General features: G+C 41.5%; 3 protein-coding genes across 3 annotated transcripts; 1 reads left to right on the forward strand and 2 right to left on the reverse strand.

Annotated features, from left to right (window-relative positions):
- Positions 1-284: 284 nt before the first annotated feature.
- On the reverse strand, positions 285-6,247 carry LOC143354531 (protein takeout). The gene is made up of 4 exons (XM_076788704.1): positions 6,094-6,247; positions 1,644-1,736; positions 1,292-1,573; positions 285-1,160 (listed from the first exon to the last, which is right to left on the reverse strand). Exons 1-4 carry the CDS (start codon positions 6,218-6,220, stop codon positions 856-858), a joined length of 807 nt encoding a protein of 268 aa, XP_076644819.1. The 5' UTR covers positions 6,221-6,247; the 3' UTR covers positions 285-855.
- Positions 6,248-11,155: 4,908 nt separating this feature from the next.
- LOC143354532 (protein takeout) lies at positions 11,156-13,566 on the reverse strand. Its single transcript, XM_076788705.1, has 3 exons — positions 13,472-13,566; positions 12,507-12,747; positions 11,156-11,964 (listed from the first exon to the last, which is right to left on the reverse strand). The coding sequence occupies exons 1-3, from the start codon at positions 13,545-13,547 to the stop codon at positions 11,523-11,525; spliced, it is 759 nt and encodes a 252-aa protein (XP_076644820.1). The 5' UTR covers positions 13,548-13,566; the 3' UTR covers positions 11,156-11,522.
- Positions 13,567-15,127: 1,561 nt separating this feature from the next.
- Positions 15,128-20,610, forward strand: LOC143354703 (uncharacterized). Its single transcript, XM_076788969.1, has 6 exons — positions 15,128-15,864; positions 16,105-16,438; positions 16,786-17,052; positions 17,124-17,250; positions 17,329-17,487; positions 19,957-20,610. Exons 1-6 carry the CDS (start codon positions 15,128-15,130, stop codon positions 20,076-20,078), a joined length of 1,746 nt encoding a protein of 581 aa, XP_076645084.1. The 3' UTR covers positions 20,079-20,610.
- Positions 20,611-21,656: the final 1,046 nt, after the last annotated feature.

The raw sequence follows: 21,656 nt of genomic DNA on the forward strand, positions 1-21,656 counted from the left end.
TCCCTCCTACTTTACCGGGGGATCTTCAAGGAACGACTTCTACTTCAGTTGCAACGAACCGGTGAAAGTAGTAGTCGTGTAACGCGCATTCGATATTAGATAGATAAGAGATCACTGCTCGATAAAATTAATACTACACTGAACTATGCTTTCAGTTTAACCTCAGAAGCAATAGAAAAGTAATACGATAAAACCTCGATTACCGTAACACGATGGCATCGTGTCACTCGAAAACGCGGATAAAATTGAACGACAGAAAAACAGAAAAAATCGTGACTGCGGATCATTATGCATTAGTGGCATACGCGAATTTATGAAAAATACGAAAACGTTTCTTAAACAATACCAACGTTTTTCGTCTAGTTTTCGTACAACGAATCTCGCAATTGCGTAAATAGATTTGTCTCTCGACTCAATTTGCAACGAACGACCTGGAAAATCGCATAAAGATCCGCAATCTAACAATAATCGAATTGCTTCGGAAGCAACTAATAAATAATAATCGGGTCGAGGTTCTACCGTACCGATAATGCTAGCAGTACTGTAATTGTCACTAATAATTCTAATTAGAAGGTGCGCTCGAGTACTCGCAACACTTGGCAGAACCGACGAGCATAAAATGTAAATTTAAGCACGTAAAAAATTCGCAGATTTGTTAGTCCGTCGAAGTACTCGAGCGGCACATGGTCGCCGCGATTTCAGAACGCGCGAGGCCTCCGGATCGTGCCGCATATGTAGAGTATGGTTGGGCCCGCGGTGTTGGGGGTGGTGGTGGGGGGTGGGGGGCAGCGTGGAATCCCTCGAGGCGACGGGAATTTCTCATTTTTCGTCTTTGGAATGGCCGACTCGGCGAAACTACGTGTCGTGGAGCCAAACTTTCAGCGGCACTTTGGTCAAGGCCTTGCCGAGGAAGTCCTTGAAGTGTTTCGCGATGCTCGCGCTCGCGGCCGGTCTCATTTCTTCGATGATCTCCTTCGCATTCTGGTTGAGAAACTGATTCATCGCTTGGCCGATCACGTTGTCGCCGTTCAGCTGGTCGACCACGCGAAACCGGGCACGACCCAGACTGAAGTCCACCAACATCCGCGCCACCTTCAAGTATCGGACACCGTCGCGGATCTCCTCGGCACCCTGGACACGGGCGATGGCTAACACGTCACCTGGGAACAGAGAATAATATGGAACAGCACGTAACACAGGTCTACTTTACCGACAGTGACCGGAAGAGCTGATTCCCGAGGTTATTTGAAGTAACTTTCTCTTTTGCAGGAAAAAGCAGCGATCAGCTTACCAAAAAGCGCCCAAAAGTCGCCGTGGCTCTGAATCGGGAAGAGAAGCACGTTTCCAACCACCTCGTAGCGACCTTGAAGTTCGATCTTCGGGAAGCCGAGATGCAGGTCGAGCCTGTACGAGGTGACGTCGAGTCGCGTCTTCGTGATAGAATAATTTCCAGCCCCTATCACAGTGATGTTGGAGAAGAGGGCGCGGATGCGCACAGCCCCTTGTCCATTTTCCATCCCGAGCTCCGGAATGATCAACGGTTCGATCGGCGGCAGATCCAAGTCCGGAATACCTGGAGATACATATTACCGAGGGTAGAAATTGATTAATCGAATATTAAATAGCATGAAATAGTATCTCACCTTTGAGCAGGTACGGCTGAAGATGATTCAGCGTCTTCTGGAAGCATGCCTCTATCTTCGGGTCCGATCTACTACACGGTATTATGTACTCGGCTGTGAAAGATATAGAATCTAATGAATGAACCCGGGCGTAAACATTCGACGCAATAATGCAGTAGATCTGTGGAACGTTAAGTTCACGCGAAGTCACGCAATCGTGACTTTGTTATCATGACGAATTACCGAGTCTTCCTACTTCCCTTACTTTTACGCAACTGCCTCTCACTTCCGATACCTTCGGCGAGTTCGTCCAATTTTCAAAAGCTCTAATTGAATATATTATCCGGCGAATAATTAGGATCCGACTGTTACCTAACGGTAGGAAATATATTACACCGGGTAACCCGTAATGTTCTCCTCAAATCATTTTTTCCACTTCAGGCGTGCGCAATGGCTGATGTACCGTTCGAAACGGTATCATTTTTAAAGGGCGTTGAAGCCACTATAATTCGAGGGTGTGGGAGAAGATGGCGCGAGAAATGATATTTTAATTCGATGGAGAAAAGAGTGTCGCGAATGGCCATTCTAGGTGGGAAAAAAATCATAGATCGTTTCATGCTTCTTCAAAACGATTGAAATTTTCTGTTAGGACATGAAACGAGATTCAACATACGTAGAACCTTTAAAAGTAATATTTATATTGAAAAATATTATATGAATTATAGGAACAAATGTAAAAATAAATAAAAAATATCATATTAAATAAGTATAACAATAATATCTAAATATAACAATAAATTCCTTGTGTAACCAATCCTAAACCTTCTTATGCCTTTGTTGCGAGCTTCTTTAGCCTCTTCGGACATCGTACCAATTGGCATGATTTACTTATTTCTGCACTATGAAATAATAATTTGTGCACTGTAACAGGCATATAAAAGCAAGGATATAAAATATAAATCTTTTGTTTCGCGAACAAATTTCTCGAAATTTAGAAAATTAATGTTGTGACCTGAAGAAAGAGCAGATAAGATATAAAAAAATCGTTCAAGAGTATTACGGTTCGGAGTTTCAAGTATTGATTTCGATAATAATATAGCTATTAAATGAATTACTATGGGTATAATTAGGCTCAGTAAACATTCCGAAAGAGGAATATATGAATGTTATATCTACTTTCTGATTTTTGATGATTTTTTCCCACCTAAAATGGCCACTCGCGACACTATGAGTCGGGAGCGGTAACCGGAGACTTCGACGCGTGTAGCGACATGTGCGTTACGGGATACGCGCATTACCGAGCCCGATCGCAGCCAGAAATTAAGTGACAGTGCGTGTCACTTATTTGCCCGTGGATGGGGAAACCGTTCTTCGCAATATTCCGCGGTGTTTTGCAACACCGACAATCCGGCCGCACTTGAGAATAGACGAAAGCGACCGAACCGGCAAGAACAGCCGGTCACGTCAGTGTCAAAATTACTCACCGTATCCGCCATCGAACCTCAACCGCTTATTTTTCACCTAATCGGGGTTTTTCCACTGAAGTCGTGACTGTTCCACCAGAAAGTTTCGAGAACATTCAAACGCGTTTCGCAGACTGCGCAAGAAAGTGTTGTGACAAATCAGTATAATAATACTCGCAGCAACGACACCAATCATTCTATCAGTGAAAAATATCTGAGAGCTCTCGCGTGCCTTCTTATTCGCTCGAAGGAATTACGTGGAAACCCACGAACATTTTTTCTTCCCCTTCGGTGACTATCGATGAAAGCTGTCACTTTTCCATGGAGGCAAATTCCGAGTCTCGTAAGGAGGAAACGCTTTACTGTCGGAGCAATACGCGTAATTACATCGTAAGTACTGTAATAATGTCAAGCAGAGCTTGGGAAAAACAGTTTTTTGAAATGGACAAGTAGAAATGAATAATTTTATTAGTTCGAGAGGTACAAGATTTGGCAAATGAATTTTGAAATATTTTAAACGAAGAACGGCCGAAGGATTTCTACGGTAGTACTTACTTTATAAATACGTTTATTTAGGAGAGAATTAGTTAAAACTCGGACATCTCGTATGCAACGACCTAACGAAGTCGGTGCGACGCTATTATTCTGTTCATCCTAGGAATCTGGACCGTCTGATGCACCGGCGATTACGGTGACGCTTTCACTCGAAACGCTCGAGGATTCGAGGCGAACAGACGAGGACGAGCGTGTCGTGGGACGAGGATACGCGTCGTAAGACCGGCTCTAGCCTGTGGTACTTTCTCCGACCGATTGCCGTCGATCCTCGGCGGTTATGCAATCTCTGACATAACCTTCGCCACGCCATCGAGAGCCGTTACGCCATGCCCGGTACCATTATGTTGTACAGTGACCAACGTAGTCTCGCATAATATAATAGTCTCGCTCGCCGTTTCAGCTAACTAGCCCGGATAGAAGTCGGCCGGCCGTTGTGCGTATCCACGTACGATCACGGAATTCTAACCGCGACTTTTGTCGAAACTGACCGTGTCTAAATTGCGTTATCTGGCACGCGTTGCGTCCGATATTTTGATATCGCGGCACACTGACCCTTTTCCACTCGTTCCGATTCGTTCCCCGTTAAATAATCGACATTTCCAACATTATCGCGGCTCACCCCGAAATAATTAACAGCTTAACACTAAACCTACCGAGCCTTAAAAGTGACTAACGCATGTTGTCTTATAAAAATGTCCTAAATATATTTATTTAATCATTTCCCACGAAAGCATCTTTACCATTTCAGTAATTGTAAAATAAAAAATCTGGAACGGTCATTTTGAACAGAGATGCTACGTTTAGTGTTAAACGTGAAAAGCGTTTGACCTTTAGTCGGGTCAGCTGGCGACCATCCCGGCCTGGGACAAACTTGCGGAATTAACTCTTTGCACTCGAAGCTATTTTAACTCCGAAACATTTCTTCCGACCTAGAATATTTCCCCCTTCTATATATATATATATATTCATGTTATAAATACAAAAATGGCGCAATTTACTCAAATTTACTCGCAATTTACTTGAATAATGATACAGCAATTTTCGAGTGCTAAGTTGACCGGCAATTTTACGCAGGAGCTATCTCGTGTCACCAGGTATTATTTCATAATTGAACGTGGAAGTAAAGCAATCTAAATAAACTTCAATAAACTCTATACATAATGTTATACATACAAAATTTTTATATCCTTTTTGGTATGATATTGTCCCAAGAACGTTCGGACATGAAAACACGAGTTAGTTCGTGATCGGTCAACAATGTGTTAATAGGCTTTTAATAATTGTGTCGAGGAAGCTTAACACTAAACCTACCACGGTCAAAATGACCGGTTCCCTATTTCATAATGATTGCAATTATAAAAACGTTTCCATAGGAAATTAATGAATTGATTTCGTTACTTAAGCACATATTATAATGAAAATCGTTCAAAGTTTAAATAAATTCAATCTTCTCCCTTCTATAAGACGTTTCACTCTTATATGTTTTGTGCTTGCTAGGTTTAGTGTTAAAACTCTTACATCACGATCCCAAAAACACGGCAAGACCGAACAATTTCAAACCGACGATAAATGTCCCCATTGTTGCCCGTGTCGTGGCCGCTAAAGATTGTCCTAAATGCTGCGAAATGCTATTCAATTTCCGCGTGCGGTCCGACAGAGAAATGCCCGGCGCTGGAGCACCGGCGATCGACCGGATCGATCGATCGAGCGTGCGAGAAAATTCTGCCGCATTGGGAGGAGAAAATCCGGCTGCGCGGCGCACGTGTTCGAGAGAAAGTACCACATCTGAGAAGTACAAAAAAGGATGTCATTCTGTCGACAGGGTAGCCCCGGCCGAGGTAAACAATCGAAGTCGTTCCTGGACGAGAGATTCCATCGCGTGGTTCGAAAACCCGGAATCGAAAAGAAAAAGAAAAAGAAAAAGAAAAAGAAAAAGGAAAATCGAGTTAGTTGGTCAAGGGAAGAGGGACGACGCCGGTCTGACAAAACGAAATCGGACAGAGCGAGGGAACACGCTTCCGCGACATAATCGTTCCCGGCAATTACCCTCCACGCGGAAAGAGAAAGGCAGATACGCTCGATGATCGTAAAAGGAAAATACGCGAGGAATGATCGCTCGCTAGTAACCCGCCTTCATTGTGCACCTGTTACGTAGCCGCCGAGAGTTACAACGCGCATCACGCTTGCGAGAAAGAGTGTCCGCGCGGAGCAACCTTCTGGGAAACTCTCTGGGTCGCGTGACCGAGGCTTCGCGAAAAACGTCGGGCCCGTAACCCGCTACGAAAGCGAACCCGATTGCGCAACCCCCGAGCTGCCAAAGGTCACTCCATTTCGAATTTCACTCTTTTCCGAACCGGAACGAAATTAATAGTCGTTGACACACAGCGAGACTCCGATCACCCACGTGCACCAGACCAGGACTAGAATTAATTCAGAAGGACACGGAAGCTTACGGGTCTCGAAGTCCGGCTCGTTCAGTGCAGAATTGCTGTCGGGATTCGTCTGACAAGACACCAGCGCGCCCGAGAACACCACCAGCCACACACTAACCAATCCCCGACGCATTCTCGACGGTTTCATCCCCGAGGGTTCACGAGATTGACCTCTGATTTCGATGCCTCTGCCCTGTCAGTTTTGTTATCCTAGTTTTTCCGTCCTTCTTCCTCGACGACAGCGGTCTTCGGGCACACTTTAACGGTTTACCAGTTCTCGGGACAATTCACCAAGATTTTTCGACTGGACACTTTCTCCCGTTTTTACATTGTCTTTTGTTTACATTGTCGGGGGGACGACGACAGGATCTCGTTCGAGAATTTTGCGACAGTGGAGAAGGATTTCAGGTGACGGCTAGGCGGCTTGGCTCTCGTAAACTAAACACGGGCCCCCTTCATATTCTGTCTTATATGCGAGCGTTCCCCTACCCGCGGAACTTCTGCCCGGCTTTAAACGAACGGCTTCGCCTCTTTCTATTTTCCTCCCGGTGAAGCCCGCGCTTTGAACGCCGCGGTTTTTTATTTTTTTTTTTTTCGTCGCTGATAGTGGGAACGAATTTTCGAAAATCACTCGCCAGGATTCTGACATAAAGAGGATTGCACCGGGCGAGGAGAAGGAAGGGATTTCCCGAAGAGGTGTTCCGAATTCCGGCGGTTTTATTAACCCTTTGCACTCGAAGAAATTTTAACTAAGAAATTTTGACCCAGAATATTTCCCTTCTATATATATATATATTTTTCGTGGTATACATACGAAAATCGTGCAAATTACTCGTGCAATACTGAAGTGTTTAGTAATTTATTAAACACAAACAGCAATTTTTAGTGGCGCCTTACAGTCGCCGTTCGAGAGCTAAGGGTTAATTCTAAAACTAAATTTTTCTTCCGTCCTAGAATATTTTCATTCCATTCATGCGAAACTGATCCGATTTCCACATATAATATTGAAATAATATGTATATGTATATACATATGTATATATGTTTTAATATGTTTAGTAATCTATTGAATACAAATTTTGTAATGTATCAGGTCGTCCGATAAGTTCGTGCGGTTTACTCTTGTACCATTTAAATTCCAAAAATAAAATATGTAATCATCGTTCCAGAACTTCTTCTGACCTTTCTGGCAAAGACATCATACCGTCACTATAAAATTTCTGCGGTTTTTCATTAAAGTACTTTTCAATGGTGAATGATATAAACATATCCACGGCACGAACTTATGGGACGACCTAATAACAAATATTTTGTAATATTTTCTGTAATTTCTTTGAAGTAATGCCACGACAATTTTTAATGGCGTTCCACAGTGCAAAGGGTTGATTAATTAAATTCAGCGAATTGTTATACAATCCGAAAACGACGCGACCCGTGGAAACTGTATAACAATTCGATTATTCTCGACTAAAAATGACCCGCGAACGTCGACCCACCGACGCGCTTATGGTTTATTTTGAAAACTCCCGTCTAAAGATAACTTTATCGGCATTAATATTCGTTAATTCTATGTCACGATTTTCTGTCGGCTGCATAGCTGGCCATGAATACGTAATGTGGCATTGTCTTTTTGAATTGGTCCTTGATGACGCTCGTGCAATGAATACGTGACAAATTACTCGGAAATAAGCGGTGAGGAAAGGCGCTTTTTGCAACGCTTCGTCGACCAAAATGGATGCGTTCACAACGATTACTATGCAATTCTTTGCAGATAAGAATAGTCATACTTTTACACAATATCTAATTTCAAACCTATTTAACCTTTTTTAGTTCTATAATTCTAGGTACTCATAGGTTTACTCAATAACGTAATAAGTTACCTCAAAAATGGCAAAAAGTCATAGAACAGAATGGAAAATATGTTATTGAATAAATATATTAATTTTCTCTTTGAATTTTTATTTAGAGGCGCTAGGAATTTCCGTTTCAAGATGGCGTCAGAAATCTTTGCAGGCATTGACAATTCAAACAAAAATGGTAAAAAGTCATAGAACAGAATGGAAAATATGTTATTGAATAAATATATTAATTTTCTCCTTGAATTTTTATTTAAAGACACTAGGAATTTTCGTTCCAAAATTATTCGTTTCAAGATGGCGTCACAAATCTTTGCAGGCATTGACGATTCTATACCATTCATTTTTAATTTATTTCTTATTAATGTCAGTGCAAAATATGTAAGTTTGTGGAATCGAGTGATGATGTGTGTCGGTGCCGAATTAGGTTTTGGGTGGAACCTCGTTAAATGTTCGAGCACCTTGAAATTCTTGCCTACTTTACACCGTTCGGAGAAATTTTGGGAGTTCGTGTCACTCTTGCCCAATTTATTGCCCATTCTGTCGACACTCGAGGACTCCACAAGTACATTTTCTTCATCTCTATGACTTTCTAACTTGCTCCCCTTAATAATTAGGCAATCAAAAAAAAGTTACCATTTAATGCGAATATACTCTTTGTGCCAATTTGACATAGGGTGAGGGGCCCAAGGAAGAGCATAACGGCTTACGTGCCAAGTAAATTATTGTATAAGCCTGTAGGCTTTAAGCAAAGATGCATCGACGGAAAACAAAGTGTTCCTAATGGTTAAGCCATGAGTATTATTTCTGGATATTGACGCAATAATGCTTGGCTACATTTCACATTCACAAATGGTTTTTTCTTGACCTTTTTATACCACGTTTGTGCTAAATGCTTAGTTATTACGCTTTTCAATTCTTATTTAAAATCTTGTTTGCTCACGAGACGCTGGTTATCTTTTACAACACCTTTCAGCAGTAAATTATTCGCATTTCGAAATCGGTATATTGTTTTCAGATACAATCAAGTACCAATGCATTGTATCTTTTTTTGTAAAATTGTTGTAAAAGTAATTCCGCGTACAAATATAATATGTTTTGTAGCCCGTTGAAGATTGCTCAAATGATTCTGATTAAATGGGTACACAGCTTTCACGTAACGAAATATCTGTGTCAATTATTATGCAATCAATACAACATACATCCAATGTTACAATAAATAATGAATTTCTTTTATACGAACGAATCTAACTACAGATTAAATTCGTGCCTTGCGACATTAACTGTTTATCTACCGGAAATCTATTAATTGGATTTTCAGTAATTGTGCTGAACGAAAAACTTTCTTTCACACGGTAATCCGAAACGAAATGATTAGGTTAATAGGCCTGGTGTATTGGTTCGATGAAAATGCTATTGTCGAAGGATCTATTAGAAAACTTTTGGTAGCCACAGACCAAAAATTAAGCCATAGATCTTCCAAAAATTATGAGATAATCGCCGGTAGATAAGGTTTCCAAAATGTAATAGTAATCACTATTCGCATAAAAATATTGTCATGAATTTTTAACAGCAAGACTACAGCGCTATTTACGAAGCATGACGGTCGGGAAGGCAGCGCTTGAAGGCTGGTTGCCTGTTTACAGGCGCGGCGACAACGAGTAGAGTAATTAACATGATAATACTACGATTGCCGTACAAAAAGTCTTAAAAGTATTTACTGTGTTGTGAGTGTGGGCGCCCGCCGATGCCCGCGGGCACAGCTACGGGCAAGTGACTCAGCGGAGTGGGAAATCTCATCGCAGGAATCATAAAACATTTTTAGCAAATCTTCGTTATGCTCCAAACAACGCTGAGTTGTATTATTCGGAACACGCGGAAGCCGACATTGTGATAGAGAAAGTTTTTCATTAACTTTGCGTAATACGGTCGAGGTTAAATAATCTAATGAGCAGCGATCATTTTCATAGGTTCTAAATTATTTTACACGGTAACGACTTCATGCCTGACGCTGGAAACTATACTCCGCTTCTGTTTACAGCCTGTTTTACCAGAACTAACAGGAACAAAAAAGCGGAGGCTGTTGGTTGTATATCACTTGCGCGCAACGTCCAAAGTTGCCGCAAGATTCCTTTCAATTTCTCATCCCAGTTCGCTAACATTTCTGCGCCGCCTCTTTCACAAGATTGTCATTAACCCGGCGCGATGTTCGCCAGCGAAAGATACCGGGAGATTACCGCCGCTCATCTCGGAAAATAATAGCAAGATTATTGCTTCGGTATCAACTAATCCTGTAATTTGCAATTCAAATTTGCCGAGAGTTCGGACCGCATTTGCACAACACGTTTCGACAGTGCATTGACAACTGAACAATTCCGAATTATTCGCGTAATTCGGACAAATTTTATTATACTAAACGTATTCATTATGTTGATAACGAATCGCATGATTTAATGGGGGATATATAGACAATTAGACTCCGGATCTTTATGCAAAATATAACGTTTGTGCATCGATTGCAAGAGACAATTTCAATTTAGTGAAAATGATATATTAATTTCAAGTCTTTTTTCACTGTTTTGTATTTATAAAAATGAATCGTAAAATCCGGAGTCTAACCAGTGTATGTTAATATTTTTTGAACTAATCTTGTTATTTACAAATGAGAGATCGGAGTAAGATAACCAATTTCTGTTTTGTTTCTGTCGGTAACACAGATTTCTTCTTTACGCCATCTATGAGCGCAAGTCGCTAATACAATTTCGAGTGATAAAGCAGTCGAAAGGTAATACGGTAAAAAGTTATTTAAAGATTGAGTGGTATGAAGCAATTTGTAGACATTATCTGCTAAGAAATTAGAAATTGATGTAAGTTATTTCTTAAAGTGAATAATCATCACGATGTCATCATGTCTTCAAGCAGCATGATCGTCGAAGGATAATCAGCTGCGCCTGTGGATAGGTTTCCCGATTTGCACGTCTCATAGCGTGGTTAGCTGCGTTCAGGATTACAGATCATTCTAATGAATCCGAGTACTAATTTGTACTGATTCTATAAAATTACCTGCACTAGCAGCTACAAAGCCGACGTGCTTATCAACAAACGTCTAATAAGTTGACTATTTAATGTTACGAAACATACCTACTTCTATTTCACCTTTAGAGACAAATCTTGAAACCGTAAAACATTTTTAATAGAATTTCATTTAACCTTCATCTATGATATAACTGACTTTATTCTTACAAGAAAAATATTACAAAAAAATATACACCTTACATATTTATTAAATGTATGCCAACGTTTTGCATACAGCTCGTAAAATTATATTGTACCCTAAAATATATACTCTACAAATATCTTTTAATACTTACGAATAGACCCCGGATCTTTATGCAAAATAAAATAGTTTGCGCCTCAATTGCAAGACTCAGAAAAATATAAATTTCTATTTTCCACTAATAATTTTAATGTAGTGAAAATAACATATTAATACTCGTAAAGTCTTCGAATTGTTTGGCTGTTTTAAATTGCACTAATTTTTGTGATAAGTACATAAGATTCGAAGTCTACTTATGAATAATGTACAAACTTGCTTTCAGGGTGGCAGTAACACGTCTTCAGGAAACTCCGAGAAGATCGTGTTCGTGAACTCTTTGATCAGCTCGCCGATCTTCTCCTCGAGTTTCGGCTTGACCTCCGCGACCACGGTTCTCCAGTTCTCGTTCAGGAAAAGATTCATGGCCCCGGACAACGTCACATCACCGTCGAACAAATTGTCCAAGTGCATGGACGCATGATCCATCTCGAAGTCCACGTAAATGTCACCGACACGCTGATGAATCAGTCCTGTTTCCTGGTCCCGGTAACGTTGCATCTGGAGGGTAATGATGGCGTCAATGTCCGTGAAGTTGCCATGCCCCACGCCGTTTCCAGTGATCGGTAGCATCATTATCCTGCCGTTCAGATTGTAATTCGTGATCATACTCAGACGCGGAATGTGGAACTTCAGTCTCATCCGATTTTTATCTAAATCGATCCTGGTGAAAAAACAATTTTGTCTTAAACACACACACTCACGAACAACGTACGGAACATATCTTAGTACTAGATTTTTTAATGAAATAATGATTTAAGCTACGGATTCTATGCATTTAGAGCAAAAATAGAAGACATCTTAATTTTAAGAATATTGTTCTATCTTTTCCCACGCATTAAAATTATTTTAGGAAAAAGAACATTTTTACTTAACTCCTGTTTCCTACAATCGATGCAGAAAATTAGTTAAAGGCGTGTCAAATATATTAACCCTTTGCTAAAACTAAATTTTTCTTCCGTCTTAGAATATTTTTATTTTATTCATACGAAACTGATCCGATTTCCACATATAATATTTAAATGTTTAGTAATCTATTCAATACAAATTTTGTAATGTAACAAATATTTTGTAATATTTTTTGTAATTTCTTTGAAATAATGCCACAAAAATTTTTAGTGGTGCTTCAGAATCACCAGTCGAGTGCAAAGGGTTTAATAAAGGGCGTGCCAAATATATTTGTTATTATAGCAAAAATGAACATACTTGACGCTTTTAGGTACAATATTGGTGCCCTCGAAGATGGAGATGTTCGTATACTTCGCGTGAACGTAAATTGGTCCGGATGACTGATTGATTTCTATTTCTGACAAACGTAATGGTTCACAGGGAGGTATTCGAAGAGCCTCGATACCATCTTTCAAATACGGTTTCAACAAATTGATGCTTTGCTTCACACAATCGCTTATGTTTGGATCACTTCGGTGACAAATTTTCAAAAATGGCGCTGAAAATTGGAAGAAAAATACATTTAAGCCGTTCCCGATATTCTGTTACATATCCGCAAATGATCGTGTGGTATGCGTAAATTATTTATTTTACTTTCGTGTGTGTGCAATTGGAAAACGTTTATCACAAATATTTTTTAAAATGTAAACATTTGACTTTAAACATTTCAGAAGGTTCTTGACAAGTTCTTCTTATCAAAAATAAAAGTCGATTACAACTGTTGTTTATTCACGTTGTAAATGAAGTTTGCGGAACGTTCACAGCAAACCTAAATACTTTGAGCGTCTATTGGCTGAGATGCCAGGCGACTCATTGTGAATTAAATGAGAGCGTTCCGATTTCAACCTCAAGAATTTCAAAAGCACGCGACACAATTCTACAATTTTAAATTTAATTCTACGAAAAAGTCAAATATCCAACTTTTGTAAACTGAAAATGTGAACTAATACCAATAATTATTCGTGTTTTTCACAACGAATATAATTATCTGAAAACATATTCGCCCAGAATCGGTGAAAATCGGGAGTAATTTATTTCTATATATTTTCTAATGAAATAAAAATGATATCTCACTTTAAAAAAAGATTAGAGAAAGGTGCTACTTAAAAATTTATAAATCAGGAGGAATAAACGTTTATCAAAAAAATAAAATATCGCTGTTTGACAGTAAAGGGTTTAAGAAATAATGATGCACCGTAATATAATTTGATTAAAAAACTTACGAATTTCCAGAAGCTGCGATCCATCGCACAGACAACTCGTTGCAAAAAATATTATCAAGCACTCGTAGAGTCGCATTGTTACCGCGACGAGGTTCGACCACAAAATAATTCGGGATCGCGTGCCATCGGGGATCGAGAACGTGCCATCGATCGACAATATGCTGACACTGTCATTTCTAATGTCATTCGCTTCCTTTTTCGGGTCACGCGAATTGCTTTGCGCAAACATTATTACGCTCCCTATACTTATGTTAATGTGGTCAACAGTAGTTAAAAAGGCGACTGATTAATTCGATTTCAACGATTACTGTCATTGTCAGAATAAATTCTTCCACACCAAGGACAGTTCAACGATACATAGAAAAACACCATGCCACGTCGGACGTACAGGGTGGTCCACTTCAAAGTAGCCACCATTTTGTCCTTCGGTTCGACTGGTATCGTCGGACCAATACGCTTCAGAGAATTTGTGAACTAATATCATTTTTCCACTTTTTTCACTCGCAAATATCTTTTCCAGTATACACCGCGTGAACAAACTATTAGCATAAATTGACTTTACACTGAAACAATAAATTTCTAAATGAAAATCTAGCTACGACTGATATCGCCGGACCAATACGCTTCAGAGAATTTTTATGTTAAAATCAGTTTTCCACTTTTTTCACTCGCAAATATCTTTTCCAATATACACCGTGTAAAGAAAGTATTAGCATAAATTGACCTTACACTGAAACAATAAATTTCTAAATGAAAATTTAGCTGCGCTGAATTTTTATTATCTTCAGGAAAGGTTGATGTTTGCAAATGTGTGTTTGGCAATACTATAGGCAACACGATCCGTCGTTATTCATTTTTGTCATAATCGCATAAAATTCGTCTACACATCATCAGCGTTTCTGTTTAATGTTGCACGCCGAAAAAAGCTGATCGGCGCGCAAATCTGTCGCGCATTTAAATCTGTTGATCAGGCATACCGCGGCGACAACGATGTACATTTAAGACCACACGATTACGTAACCCGAGACCACCATGACGCCGCTATGTTCGCAGCTTTGGGCTACGAACGGATGCAGTTTTCCACTTAAGGTCGGGGAAGGACCTTGCCCTCTATAACAGCGCAACGGGAGCAGGACTTAGGGGAGCGATGAGTGCGGCCGCGAGAAAAAAGAAGAACGACGTCCACCTAGAAAGATCGCCTAGTTAACATGTGTCAAGAATGACTGGTCCATGGCCCAGATCAGATGCCCTTCCACGATCGTATAAAAACCTCGAGCGGACGCGTTGTCCACTTGCACTCGAGAATGCCACAACGTTGATCACGAACCTCCGCAAATCATCTTGATCGCGTTACGGAAAAATCGTTGTCGATCATCCTCTCGTAATGGACTGATCGATACCCTGGCGGAGGAGCAAACTGTTCGCCTGGAGAGAAGAGTGTTGACGTGCGTGGCCCTATTCTGTTGCCTGTTGATCCTCATTGTGACCACCATTGTGATTCTGCTGATGTTCAAGCCAATCTACATCCTGGAGATCAGAGCCGTAGAATGAATTTTCCTGCGAGACATTGAGCCCGATTGAAACCGATCGATTCGAAGACAAAGGAGATCCGTGGATCAGTTAATCGTCGCCGGATCTGTCAAAGATCAGCGAAAGATGTCGACGTCTGTAGGTATAATACTGTTAGCGCTATGTCTAACGACATCGACGAGCGCGCAAGGCACGCTGTTGGCGATGTCTCAAGAGCTCTGGTCGAAGCTCCTGTCGGGTGGCATCGCCAAGGCGGGTAGGCTAGATCCTCTGAAGGTGCCGGTGATCAAGGTAGACCAGTCGGAAGGGGACACCAGCTACAGGATCATTCTACGAAACGTCGAGATCACTGGCCTGAACGAGTCGACCTTGGACAGCATTCACATCGCGAAAGGAAGACTGAAGTCGAACTTGAGCGAGTTGGAGGCTGGATACGTGAGCTACAGCGATCTAAGGGATCTGGACGCGATCCGATATCGATTCCACACCCTGACCAAGGAGCCGAAGCTTCAGAACGAGAGCTTCGAGGCGATAGTCTCCGCCACGAATCAGGAGAGCAAGTTCAAGGCCGCTTCGCGCGAACAGGAAAGCCGTTTCGAGAGATTCAGACAGTACGATCCTTTCCTGATGAAGATCCAAGCCGACCAGATGAGGGAGCCGGCCGATCGACCCCAGCAGGAGCAGAAGTCGTCGCAGGAGTCGAACTACGGAGGTTTCAACATGGAGGGCGCCAGGGTTCTCTCCAGGCCGGAGATCGCTCGGATGATCGTCACGCCCAAGTACCCGGCGGACGTTCAGATGGTGTACGCCTTGAATTCCCAAATGAACTCGAGGAACTATCAAGCGAGAGAGAACTACGATCGGTTCAAACCAGAATCTACCACCGCTGGCTATCGTGAGGCCAGTCGCTTCAGCAACGCAAGGGACCGTTTCGGTGCCAGAAGGGATCCAGAACGGTACGAGGACGTTCAGTCCCAGAGCAGAGAGATCTTCGGCGCCAGAGGAGATCAAGAACGGTACGAGGACGTTCAGTCACAGAGCAGAGAGATCTTCGGCGCCAGAAGGGATCAAGAAAGGTACGAGGACGTTCAATCCCAGAGTAGGGAGAGCTTCGGCGCCAGAAGTGATCAAGAACGTTACGAGGGCCCTCGATCCCAGAGCAGAGAGAGCTTTGGCGGCAGAAGGGTCCAGGACAAGTACGAAGATGTCCAAACAGCAGCCTCTGAGAACTTCGAGAGCAGCGTCAAGGGACAGGCGACACTTCCGGCAGCAGCCGCCAGAGAACCAGTCTACCAAGGACGCTTGGAGAAGCAGCCTGGTTACATTGATATCGTGTACGCCGATGGAAGCAGTAATGGCGGCATGAAACGGTTTGGCAATAGGAGGATCGAGTCGAAAGAGGACGCCAGGGTCTACGGTGTCAAAGATATTCCCAAGGTATTATTTCAACGTTCGCTAACAAGGTTAAACTTTAACTTAGGGGACCATAAATTTTGGGCAAATTTAATCAATTTAGGCACGCGTAACTTTTGAACCGGTCAGTTCCTTTGGTTAGAACTTGGATTTTTGGAATTTTCTGGTCAACATCTGGAGGATTATATAAAGAAAAATCCAAAATTTGTGGTCCCCTAAGTTAAAGTTTAGCCGTTAATGAAGTTCGAGTTTCAGACATGGTAGTAAAGATACAGGTAGCTTCGAAAGGGCTTTATAAAAGTTGTGTTTGTTTGAAGTCATCAAAAATGAAAGAATCTAGTACGTTCAGTCCTTAAACGGGATTTGTGCAGGACGTTCTCGAGAAGAAGAAGATGGTGGGCCACAATTGCAGCGACGGCGAGCCTCTAACGAAGAGGAACGACGAGATCAAGGCGGCCATAGAAGGAAAGAGTATGAAAGATCTGAGCAGGTACGCGAAGAACTACCAGGAGCAGCAAGGATTCTTCGAGGAGGGAATGCAATTGATCTACCACTACGGCGGAATGAACAAATCTGAAGAGGTCAAGGGCTTTGCAGGATCGCGACAGAAACGCGCCCACAAAGACAACGCGACCGATGTGAATATTACTCTTCGCCTTTCCCGATTAACGATAAGCATGACTCTAACATTTCCCGCATCAATTTCAAGGACGACGTGATGCACGTCATTCTGAAAATCCGAGTACCGAGTCTGCGCATCAAGTCCGACTACCAGCTGACGGGTAAGGTAGGAAGCGAGCTGGTCAGAGGAAACGGACGAGTCGACGGGAACTTCAGTGAGCGACATTCACAGTTTACGATGCTTTGCATTTTAATTAAATTATTTGTTATTATCATTATTATTTCGTTTTTAGCTGAACTGGTGGGCGACTTCACCATCGAACTGAAGAAGACGAAGGACCAGGGGACGCTGATCGTGCGAGCAGCCAGGAGCAAGTTGAAGGCGAAGGACCAGAAAGTGGACTTCCAGGGGATGGACGAGAAAGGCCCGGTGAAGTCGATTCTCAGCCACGGTCAGTCTATTTCGTTTTTACCGCGAAACGCAGCTAGACCAAGGAACCCGGAAGACTAATTAATATACAGGGTGTTTCACCTAACTCGAGCATTTATAATATCTCGCTTGTTTTTACAAAATGTCAGAGGAAAACATTAGTTGGTTCAGAGGGGCAAGAAAATTTGACCAAGGTTATATTTTTTGAGATTTCAAGGTCATCGAAGTCTTTTTAAACGGAACGATATCTATTTATTATCGGTATATGATAGCCGAGGTCAAGACGAATCCAACGACCTGTAATATTATGACCTTCATGTGATCTTGAGTATGAAAAATTCATAGAAATAGAGCACTTAATGTAAATAGTGAAATGACATGATCCCCCTAGAGTACAAGAAATGTTCTTGAACCCTGACTAATGACTGCGAACACGCTCACAATAAATTGTAAACACAAATTCTTCTCCTTTCGGTGACTCTAATCAGTACGTTTTAGAAATTCATCGGGATTTATCCGATTGTGAAAGTTAACGTCACTTCTCTGAAACGGTGGTGTACAGTGATGCAGAAAAGATAGAAATGATTTTAGTTTATGGTGAGGCTAAAAGTAACTCGGTACAAGCATCTCAACTGTACGCAGAAAGGTACCCTGAGAGAAATCATGCTTCTCGACAAAGTTTTGATCGCATAGTTCAATTGTTTTGTAAAACGGGGAGTATTAAATCACTGAAAAGAAAACGATTCAAGCCTGCTTTTTGTACATGGGCATTGCAGCAAACACAAAGAATTGAACATTTCTTTTATGACGTTCTCTTCACTGACGAAGCTACTTTTTCTAACCATGGACAACTGAATACACATAATATGCATTATTGGTGCACTGAAAACCCGAAATGGCTTCGACAAATTGTACACCAGAGTCCATAGAGTGTATGGTGTGCAATTGCTGGTGATAACAAACTCAAGGTCACGCGAAGGTCGTAATATTACAGGTCGTTGGATTCGTCTTGACCTCGGCGACTTCCATGACGTTGAAATCTCAAAAAATATGACCTTGAACGTTTGCCTATCATAATATTTGCCCTCCGGAACCAGCTAATGTTTTCCTATGAAATTTTCTTCTATCATAAAAAAAGAAGCGAGATATTTCAGATGCTCGAGTTAGGTGAAACACCCTGTACAAGCGATACTATAAAAACGATGCGCTGTTGGTTGTTTCTCCGCGATCTCCGCCAGATTTACTATCGTTGAACAAAAACCGTGAACGCGAGCGATCGCTCGTGCGTTTCTTGCCTGTATCGACAAGCGGGAAACGTATTGGCTATTCGTGTCTTGAAAAAATGATATTCGGTGAGTCAGAGTCTACAGGCCGAATGCGAATGGGCGACAATACAGCCGGTTCGAGGCATTATGTAAAACTCTTTCGTCTGTTTTTGTTGCGTCATTGTGCCGGTGTTCTTCCGTAATTAGCAAATGGCAAAGGAAAACGACGGGGAAAAAAGGGGGATTTAGCTCGAGGAAAGCGTCGGGAGCCGATCAGAAAGTTTCTGGTCGACGCAGAAGGATCGATATTCCGTTGACTCGATTATGCGCGCTGCCACGTGAAACGGAAAAAACGTTTTGATCGCGTCCAGAATCGACGGAAATGAACGAGAAACCGAGTACCGATAAATAATTGACTCGCGCAAAGTGGTTTCTTCTAATTAAACCTTTAGATTAGATCTTTATGGGAAGTAAAAATTTTTTACGGGAGTTACAACAAATTGGAAATAGAAATCTATTTCCCTTATTAATACGTTTAACAGTTTGAAAATAATATCACAGAAGCGATTGATTGAAGTTTTTCCGTATTTCTTTTTTCCAAGACACCGTGTACGTCCGTAAACGGTCGAACAACGTGTCGCATAATTACATAAAGTTCAGGGAGAGCCTGTCGGATTGAAAATTACTTTCTTTCTGCGTCCGAGCCCGATCGAAGTCCGATTTTCCCGTTAGCGCCTCTGCCCGTCCCTCCGCGCGTTCAAGTCTCTGGTAGCGCGAACGGTTCTCGAATATAAATTAATTAATTAATTCGTAACATTGATCGTGCTGAAATCTACGGCTTCGATTAGCACTGGTTCTAACATTTTCAATTCGTGACTATCGAGATCGTAAAGATCTAAAGTTCTAAAGCTTCCTGAGGTTCCGGAGAATCGTGGAAATTTGAATTCCTTCTCTCGCGTAGACGTCGAAAGAAACTGCAGTGTAATCAGATCGATTAGCATGGTTTCCACATGAGGAATTCAGCATTTCATGCGTTACGACCGAACATATTCCGCGCAAACAGGAAACAATGGGGGAAAGTAAAAGTGGCCACGCCGGGTGTATCGACGCCGATCGATGATCGCGGACGAAGTAAAAGTGTCCACTTTCTGCAGCGTTCCATTACACCCCCGCATTCTTCATATTAATTCGCTTAACAATAGATTCACGTTGGCTTTCGTTCGCAGGTCTGATGGCCGCCGAAGCGGTCGCCGCCATGCTCGCCGATGATCTAGCAACCAAAGCGCTCAACGAGAAATCGGCCGACGCGATGATCTACAGAATGTACAAAAACCTGCCGGTTAATTGAGAAGAAGATCTTCCGAAAAGAAGTGGACGTTGCAACTGGATTTTTCGTCAAGGAATAATATACACGAACAGTAACATAATTCTTGGAATAATTGGAGACTAATCATCTCGGCAAAAGCGTATCAGTATTTAACGTAACGATTCTTTGATAAGTTAACTAGCTCGTACATAATTTACTTTAGAAATTTAATACTCTAATTATTTTAGTTAATATGTATCTGCCGATACGTTAACCAATGCATGCTACGCGTTTACTCGCATAACTATTTATGTACGGTAAGTATTCGATCTAACGGAACGGGAACCGTACGATCTAAGATCAACGAATATCCTCTCCAGAGCAGTGTAGAGCGTAAGCGTAAACGGGTCCCTACCACTACTAATGCAATTACAAAACTTCTTTATTTTTCGTTAATTTTTTACGGGACTTTGGCCAACTTATTCGTGGCATTTTTCTGGTTAAAACGACACTAAACACGACACAATATGAACTGTGTTTAATGGTTTAATCGACGATATGAAGTGCTATGTAGTGGTTCGGCCGCGCGGTCCGTGTTTACACGCTCTGTCCTTGAAAAAATAGTATAACTGCGCGAGCTAAGAAGCAGCACGAGAGTTTTCCTTGGATCGAACCGTTACCGTACTTCTATACGCCACGAGCATCCACTCGAGGGAAGACTATAGCCATCGGACGGTCGTTAACCAGTCAATTAATTTATATTACGCAGTTAAGCATACAGATATGTTAGAATCGCACATGTTCTACGATGTAAACGTAATTCTAAGTGATTTATGTACTCTGTACAGCAGCGTTTAAGCCATTTATGTGTTTTCGTGGTAATCGAGCGTGGCGAATCTTTGTTAGAAATTACGGGGTTATATTCTCGGGTACACGCGTTTATATGTTGTTCCGATTACCTACAGAGGAGGCTATATGTAAGTATATATTCGATTTGCAAACAAGTTTCCACTGGTTACGTGCAGTTTACACCACACGCGCGTCACCATTTGCAGAACCAGTCGGGATCCGTCGGATTTTACATAATCGCATTTGGGAAATTCAACGAGTTGCACCGCTAACGACAGCGTTAGGTGATAGGGAAAGTGGTTGTCAGCGTATCGGATGCGATCGAATTCAGCAGAGCTGGGAGACTGGATTGACTTATTACTAGGTGTACAAGAACTGCGGGTCTTTGTGCAAAATAAAAATCGGTTGCAGTAATTGCAAGACGCGGGGACTTGCAATTTTGTTGTAAGAAATGCATCGAGACTCTTATATTCTTTTAATCTTTTCATTGCTTGAAATTGCTGCCGTAAACGCAAAAAATCCGCAGTCTATCTATCACTACAAATTAGTTTAACATTCAATGTAATCGTATTGCGTAATACTAGAATTGTAGGTACCCTTTATTTAATTGTGAATGTCGGTTTAATCATGATCGCTAGTTAAGTAAATATATTCTACAATATTTTATATTTCATTAATAATATTAATAAATTGCAATGTAAAATATTATTATATTATATCGAGTGTACAAATTAGTCCGTAGCCCTCTCTTCGTGAATTTATTGATAGCAT

Source organism: Halictus rubicundus, chromosome 5 (assembly GCF_050948215.1).
Source record: "Halictus rubicundus isolate RS-2024b chromosome 5, iyHalRubi1_principal, whole genome shotgun sequence".
In the NCBI taxonomy this organism is placed as follows: Eukaryota; Metazoa; Arthropoda; class Insecta; order Hymenoptera; family Halictidae; genus Halictus; species Halictus rubicundus.

What these genes read in the sequence shown, in the direction of transcription:
- LOC143354531 (XM_076788704.1), bottom strand. Translation starts at nt 6,220, where the DNA reads ATGAAACCGTCGAGAATGCGTCGGGGATTGGTTAGTGTGTGGCTGGTG. An exon ending in CGAGCCGGACTTCGAGACCC is followed by an intron (nt 1,737 to 6,093) that starts GTAAGCTTCCGT and finishes TATCTTTCACAG; the next exon opens with CCGAGTACATAATACCGTGT. An exon ending in CGACTTTTGGGCGCTTTTTG is followed by an intron (nt 1,161 to 1,291) that starts GTAAGCTGATCG and finishes CTCTGTTCCCAG; the next exon opens with GTGACGTGTTAGCCATCGCC.
- LOC143354532 (XM_076788705.1), bottom strand. Translation starts at nt 13,547, where the DNA reads ATGCGACTCTACGAGTGCTTGATAATATTTTTTGCAACGAGTTGTCTG. An exon ending in ATCGCAGCTTCTGGAAATTC is followed by an intron (nt 12,748 to 13,471) that starts GTAAGTTTTTTA and finishes TCCAATTTTCAG; the next exon opens with CGCCATTTTTGAAAATTTGT. An exon ending in ATTGTACCTAAAAGCGTCAA is followed by an intron (nt 11,965 to 12,506) that starts GTATGTTCATTT and finishes TTTTTTCACCAG; the next exon opens with GATCGATTTAGATAAAAATC.
- LOC143354703 (XM_076788969.1), top strand. Translation starts at nt 15,128, where the DNA reads ATGTCGACGTCTGTAGGTATAATACTGTTAGCGCTATGTCTAACGACA. An exon ending in GCGAGAGAGAACTACGATCG is followed by an intron (nt 15,865 to 16,104) that starts GTTCAAACCAGA and finishes ATCCCAGAGTAG; the next exon opens with GGAGAGCTTCGGCGCCAGAA. An exon ending in ACGAGTCGACGGGAACTTCA is followed by an intron (nt 17,251 to 17,328) that starts GTGAGCGACATT and finishes TTTCGTTTTTAG; the next exon opens with CTGAACTGGTGGGCGACTTC.